The sequence below is a fragment of the Enoplosus armatus genome, chromosome 13 (assembly GCF_043641665.1).
Source record: "Enoplosus armatus isolate fEnoArm2 chromosome 13, fEnoArm2.hap1, whole genome shotgun sequence".
NCBI lineage: Eukaryota > Metazoa > Chordata > Actinopteri > Centrarchiformes > Enoplosidae > Enoplosus > Enoplosus armatus.
In genome coordinates this window covers 2,951,070-2,958,093 of record NC_092192.1, presented here as the reverse complement: position 1 = coordinate 2,958,093, position 7,024 = coordinate 2,951,070, and the positions used below count along the sequence as shown (strand labels likewise).

The 7,024-nt window shown below is 41.7% G+C and overlaps 1 protein-coding gene across 1 annotated transcript; it reads left to right on the top strand.

Moving 5' to 3' along the window:
* Nucleotides 1-217: 217 nt before the first annotated feature.
* LOC139294876 (heterogeneous nuclear ribonucleoprotein A/B-like) lies at nucleotides 218-6,750 on the top strand. Its single transcript, XM_070916853.1, has 9 exons — nucleotides 218-284; nucleotides 1,386-1,657; nucleotides 1,972-2,140; nucleotides 2,487-2,645; nucleotides 3,096-3,227; nucleotides 3,757-3,868; nucleotides 4,261-4,407; nucleotides 4,897-4,990; nucleotides 5,739-6,750. The coding sequence occupies exons 2-8, from the start codon at nucleotides 1,410-1,412 to the stop codon at nucleotides 4,968-4,970; spliced, it is 1,041 nt and encodes a 346-aa protein (XP_070772954.1). The 5' UTR covers nucleotides 218-284; nucleotides 1,386-1,409; the 3' UTR covers nucleotides 4,971-4,990; nucleotides 5,739-6,750.
* Nucleotides 6,751-7,024: the final 274 nt, after the last annotated feature.

Below are 7,024 nucleotides of genomic sequence, written 5' to 3'. Positions count from 1 at the left end.
ATTATCAAACAACAGCTCGGGGAACGGTAAGAGGACAGGAAGTAGGAAGAACATTTGCCTGTTGTATTTGTTTGTCATCAGTGCGTCAGTCAATCAGCCAATAACATAATATCTTCATTCGCGCAAGTGACCCAAATGTCCAATCACAGGCTTTCTTATTACGACGTCCCCCTGCGCGGGGTCACATCCGGTCGTATATATCTTGCCACGAGTTAGCGGCGAATTTGGAGAGTGTCCATTTTGAGCAGCGAGTCGGCGTCTCCGGTATTTTTTTCCCCCTTAAAGTAAGTACACTTTCTTGTTTTTGTTTCTGACTTTAAATACAGGCGGGGAAGTTTATTTTTAGACCGCCATTGATTTAATTGTGGTCTTTGCTGTCGCCCTGTTTTTATCTGTGATGTGTGTTATTTGTTAGCAGTAAATCTAGCTAGCTAGCTAGTTGTCTGTTAGCCGCAGTGGTGCTAAATCCGTTAACGCGGTTATTGCGCTGAGTGGATGGTCAGTTCATCGATTGAAGTAGAAAATAAGCAATTGTGCTTTAGGGCGTTTATTGGGGTTTTATTTGCTGCGCTTGCTGGGGTTTTACTTGTATTATTTGATTCAGGTTCAGCTTGCTAGCTATTAGCCGGGCCTGCACTCTGCACTGAGCGGCAACGAAGCAAAGCGCGGTCCGCTTGAACACTGAACATGGCAATTCACGCCGGATTATTGCTTTTTGTTAGCTAACAAAGTCTTAACGAACACAAAAACACGCAACAGTGTGCACTGTCTATTACCTTCACAATGCCAACGTTAGGTTAGTTTTAAGGCTACCAAAATATGAAGGATATGGTACACTTTACAAAATAACAAAGTAACCTTTCCTTGCAGAGGAACAATGTTAGCATTGAAACGGTCTCAGCTATTGTAGCATTTTATTAGCCTTTGCGATGTTCCACTGAATGTTGTCATTTAAAGTAGGCATAGAAGTAGAGAAATTATAAATAAAGCTATTTGAATGTATTGGTTCCTCTTGTATTTACCAAAATGTGTTATGCAAGGTTGAATTAACAAATGGACAACTGTTCTCTGGCCCAGACCTCAAGCTCCCCCCAAAGCCTTGTTCTTGTTCACTCTGTGTCGGTTGTTATAAGTAGTTTTTGGCAGTAGTAAATTGTTTAGGTTAAAGAAGAATTAAAGATGAAATAAGAGAAAATACATATGTACCTTTATTGCCAGCCACAAGGCAAATGGTAATCAGACCTTACACTGTCCTGCTGTCCTCCTGATGAAGTAATTTGTTTGTTTGTACTGTTTGTAAGAATGAGACTTTTTATTATTTGCTGCTGCGTTGGCTAGTTTTCATTCATCTCCGGGATCATACAAAGTTTCTTTTCCTATTTCAGTCTCTTTAAAAGCCCACCGTCAGAATGGCAGACGCTGAGAGTCTACTCATGGAGACATCGGACCAAAACGGCAACGAGGGAGAGGAAGACCAGAACGGAGCCGAGCAGGAGCTGATGGGTGGAGAGGAAGACCCGGAATGCCTGGACGACCAGGAATGCCCGGATGACCAGGAATGCCTGGACGACCAGGAATGCCAGGATGGCCCGGACGGCCAGGACAATGGCACAGATGGAGGCAAGATTGATGCCAGCAAAGGAGAGGAGGACGCTGGGTACGTTGTTTAGTTTCCCAGAGACCCGTCACACTTAGTATGTATGAGCACCTTTTTGGTATTCAGTAAAAATATACAACAGGTTCACTTGTGGCGGAATTAAGTATTAAGTATGGCTAGTCCATCTTTCCAGTTGACCCTCCTAAGAAACTTGTGCATGAACTTATGCAACTGAAAGCAAGGATGTCAAATGAGGGGAAATAAGGGCAGAGGGAAAAGATTTTGGGCGGAGACTAGAGTAATGACATATAAATAAGTGACTTGCAACAAATCAAGTAAGAAATAAACAGCAATGTATCCACCTGTGTTTGCAGTAAAATGTTCGTGGGCGGCCTGAGCTGGGACACGAGTAAAAAAGACCTGAAAGATTACTTCATTAAGTTCGGCGAGGTGTCGGATTGCACCATCAAGATGGACTCCAACACTGGCCGATCCCGAGGTTTTGGCTTCGTTCTCTTCAAAGAGGCCTCCAGCGTGGACAAGGTCTGTTGCTCTGCTTACCTGACAGCTGTTTCACATGTATCCTCATTACTAAAGTGCTTTTATACGTAAACGGCAGGCTTTTACGTCAACACGTGTTACTAGCAGATACGTCTGTTTAGCATGTTTTGATTGACATCTAATTCAATTTTAATTTAGTTCTTAAAGTGGACCACAGACAAAGTAGTCATGTTGATCTCTTGCTTTGCTCAAAATAATTGAACTGTGTGTCACTCTTCACAAATGTTGCCACGCCAGACTAAACGTCACTTCTGTAGACCGTTACATGAGATGTCATGCGATGCGTCCAGGCTTTTGATTCACCATTGCTGTGTGTGTGCGTCTGCAGGTGCTGGAACAAAAGGAACACAGACTGGACGGACGTACGATTGACCCCAAGAAGGCGATGGCCATGAAGAAGGAGCCAGTTAAGAAGATCTTTGTTGGGGGTCTGAATCCTGAGGCGACGGAGGACACCATCAGGGAATATTTCGGGGCATTTGGAGAGGTCAGTTTTAACAGATAAAGCCATGATAAAATCACCAGCATTGCACATGGTGCACCGCAGACCCCATTCCTCCCTTTGTAGTCCTTGACTGCCACCCGACTTTGTTGTTTAATTGGTCTAATCCTTGAGCCTAATTAAGCTCATGAACAGTGACTGATTGAAACCAATTACAGGAGAGTCTTCCTATGGAAAACTACTTTTATCATAAGTTAGATTGTTAATTATTCCAAGTCTATATATTTGCCTTTTGAAAAAGTTATAATGTAAGCCGTAAAAGTTCAACCTAAATGTTGGGTGTGATTTAGTCATTGGACGAGACTTAACAGAAAACTGCAGTTGGACTGGTTTTGGTCTGCCAACCAGTAGAAAACATCTGCTAAACAACAATGTGTTTGTTTTTGTTTTTTTTAAACGCTAAACATGAGCATCTCCGTCCTCTTCTCCTTCTAGATTGAAACCATTGAGCTACCCATCGATCCCAAATCAAAGAAAAGGAGGGGTTTCATCTTCATCACATACAAAGATGAAGCCAGTGTCAAGAAGTGTCTGGAGAAGAAATACCACAACATCCAGGGTGGCAGGGTACCTACACACTTTTATCTCAGTTGTGTCATTCGTGATACTGCCTTGCAACTGGCAGGTCGTCACTGCTGTCTCAGCTACCTTTTTATGTAGGACCCTGCAGTGTGACCAAGGATCATGAGGAATATAGTTTTCAGGACAGCACTGTTAAACTTTAAAAAACCCCACCATAATGACGTTCTGCCTGTTGAACAGGAACATTTAAGCAGCCATGTGATGAGTATTTGCAGGGAAATGCTGGAAAAACACATTTGCTGTAACAACGTAGCGTACTAAATGAAAATACTTGGATATCACACATTCATTTAGAGGCTCGACTTTCACTACATGTATCTGACGCCTAAAGCTGCTTTGCAGATGAACACTGCATGCAAATATTTGATAAATTCATCATGGTGCTTCTCTGTAGTGTGACATTAAAAATGCCTCTGTGACCGCCTACACTGTTGAAATGATGACAGATGAACGCATTGTTACATTTGTATCGTGAGCTGTTTTAGGATTTTAAGAGTTTCCGTCTCCTCCACAGTGTGAGCTGAAGATCGCCCAGCCTAAGGAGGTGTACCAGCAGCAGCAGTATGGAGCAGGACGTGGGGGTGGCGGCGGTGGTTATGGAGGCCGGGGAGGCAGGGGCCGTGGCGGTAAGGAAGAGGAATCTGCACCATGTCTCCTGGGGTTTATGTAGTAAAGGATGAGTGGATGGTTGCCCCAGATTCTGTTATCACATTTTACTGGCTGGAGAGCAGAAGGCGATATCAAAATTGTATATAAGAACATGTGAAAAATGCCACCGTCCCCACAAATTTGATGTGCTTAGAGAAAAAGACTACAGTTCTTTCATGGATCTGCTCAAAATCACAAATTGCATCAAGGGGTTTCACAATCTTTACATATGACACCCTTTATCCTTAGACCCTTGATTAAAAAAAACAAACGTTTTAATGGGAGAAAAACACTTCCGTTGACCCAAAAACCACCTTTTTTAAGTTTAATTTTCACTTTGGAGACTTGAAGCATCCGTATTGTGTCTCAGGTCAGAGCCAGGGCTGGAACCAGGGCTACGGAAACCACTGGAACCAAGGATATGGTAATCAAAGCTATGGTGGGGGCTACGGAGGCGGCTATGGCAACTACGACTATTCTTCTGGATACTATGGATATGGTCCCGGATATGACTACAGTGAGTACACACACAAACTCTGCTGTCCTGGCTTTCTTCAAAGTGAAAATATGACACACAAAGCTGACATGTATCAGTACACAAGCAAATAGTTGCCACATAACTCCCTCTTGAATTACCAAATCTCACTTTTACATAAGTATTTTCATAACAGAGGGGTTGCCAGGTTTGGTGCGGTCATGCCTGTACAGAATCCAAAACCTGTGCTCACTGGCCACGTCTGGCAGCCCACACGCAGCATAGAAACTGTTCATCAGATGGCTGCAGCATGTGTCAGCTCAGTGTTTCTAACTCCTTTTCTCCACAAAAACCTGTTACGTCTGCTTTTTTAGAGGTGTTGAAAGGTGTATTTTTCTTTCCTGTTGGCCCAAGCTAGGCTAACAGTTTCCCTCTGCTTCCCATCTTCATACTAAGCTAACAGCTTTCTGATTCTGTACTCGGCACAAACCTGTCTGTGTGTCTGACCTGTCTGTCCTCTCTGCCCCACAGACCAGGGCAATGCGAGCTATGGCAAAACCCCCAGACGAGGGGGGGCACACCAGACCAGCTACAAGCCATACTGATGATCACATGGTGGTGCAAGGTATGCCATGGCTATAACTAACCTCCTTTTACATACTGACACGCTGCTCATGAGCACAAGCACCTAAAGCCCAAACACATGCATACACATGACCTCCATAGTTTAGGTTTTAGAGCTGACAGCTGGTAAACAGTCCCAGCCTGCAGAGCTGTCCATCTGAACTGGAGATGCAGAACATTTTGACCCTATACCAAATTTTAAAGGTGTCAGACTGTTATTCACTGACCGCTGTTGACTGCCATGTTGTAAAGCTGTACTTTTTACTAAGTTTTATAATTTTGGGGGTTATTTTTTGCCTTTTTTATAGACCGAGAGCTGCAACAAGGGTCCCTGGCCTGACTTGTTGGGTCTAGTTTTGTGTATTTATCTGAAATTGTAGCTTGTTGTTTTTATATTTCGATTAAGGTCAAATGTGTTACAACATACCATTTTATAAATATTGTGCATTGTGGCACTACACAGATGCCTGGGCCTACAAATCATATTCTCTCTCCATGCTTTTCACTGAACATGTTAATATTTTCGGTGAAAATAAAATTCAAAAGTTGCAGTAACATCTGTCAATGATCAGCCCTAAAGTGGTATAATCGTATTTAAAACAACTTGCAAACCTTTTCAGTTAATAGAAGTTGTAAAAGCCTTCTTGAAGGAAACTTGTTTGTGAATCATTTTTCAAAGTGCAGCTTTGTCAGTAATGTGTTTTTAGATCTGAAGTGTTTTGTGACCACGTTGTGTTTTCATCCCTCAGGACTCCAGTGATCCAGTGAGACCGACGGCTGGACTGACACACTGGGCCGGACTCGACCTTTTATGACAGACGACCATTTGTACAGAAAACATCTGAAATGTAACTTTTTTTTTTTTTTTTTTTTTTTCCTGTTTCTTTTTTTTATCCCATCATTTTAAGGTTTTACTTTTCCCTTTGGTGTTTTTTTTTTTTTCTCTTCCCCTCCACATTTCCATCGGAAGTGTAATTTTTACTGTACTTTTTGGTACCTGTTTTGATTCTAATGTATTGTTAAGGGTATTTTACATGTTTGCTGGCTTTACAGGTTGGAAATCTTGGCGCTGTAAAGTAGCTTTTTTGACAAATAAAAAAACGTTTTCAGTACTTTTTTTTTTTTTTTTTTTTTTTATGCTTCCAGGTCTGGGGTGGAAGATTAAAAAGTTGTTGAATGGGTTTAGGATTAAAATTCAGTTCAAATTTAACTTCAATATCAATTTCTCTTGGTGTTTTTGTAGCCACACAATTCAGTGATATGTAATAATGAAGGAAGGTTAAGTTTAAATTTTTTTTTATCTGCATAACTCAAGAATTGTGCCTCCACATTCCCACATGACACATTTTGGTATTTTTTCCCCTTTTCATGTTGAGTCAAGAGAATTTTAACTCTTATGATTCCTTAAAACTGAAACTACCACCTGCAAGCTTCTTTTCTTCCATGATGTGAATTAGCAGGTGAACTTGACATCTGAAAGCATATAGATGTGTGGGATGTAATAGGGAAAAGTCTATACACTTTTTTTTTTTTTTTTTTTTTTAATAGCAAGCAAATTGTTTAAGTTTCTATGCTGGTTTAGTTTGTGTTCGTCAAGTACCACTGGTTTTTAGAAACAACCGCTCTGAAGTTAAATGTGTGCTTTTTTTTTTTTGCTCCCCCCCCCCCCCCCCCCCCCCCGGATACTCCTCAGGCCACTGGAGTCTCCTCAGCTAGTTTCTCTGGCAATTTATTAGTAATAAACATGCCCGTTTTTAATGATCTGTGTATTTCTAATGCTTCATGTTGTGCTCTAAGTCCTGTAGAACAAAATAGTAGCTTCTGGTTGAATTTCTTGATTGTGGCGCTCAAGCGTGCAGTGCAATGAAATGTCAAGTCCAGTGACAAGTGTTTTAATTCACTGGATAATACAGAATTTGATGACTTTATCTTCTTTAAGCCAGAAAGGGCAAGTTTGATCTCAGGCTGCCCATTTGGAACATAGCGACTATCGGCACAGCCTGGCTAGTGGTACTATTGTGTCTACACTTAAGGA

Excerpts from the sequence above, each read along its gene's own strand:
- LOC139294876 (XM_070916853.1), top strand. The coding sequence starts at position 1,410 with ATGGCAGACGCTGAGAGTCTACTCATGGAGACATCGGACCAAAACGGC. Across the intron at positions 3,228-3,756 it reads ACAACATCCAGGGTGGCAGG|TGTGAGCTGAAGATCGCCCA; the intron begins GTACCTACACAC and ends TCTCCTCCACAG. Across the intron at positions 4,408-4,896 it reads TGGTCCCGGATATGACTACA|ACCAGGGCAATGCGAGCTAT; the intron begins GTGAGTACACAC and ends TCTGCCCCACAG.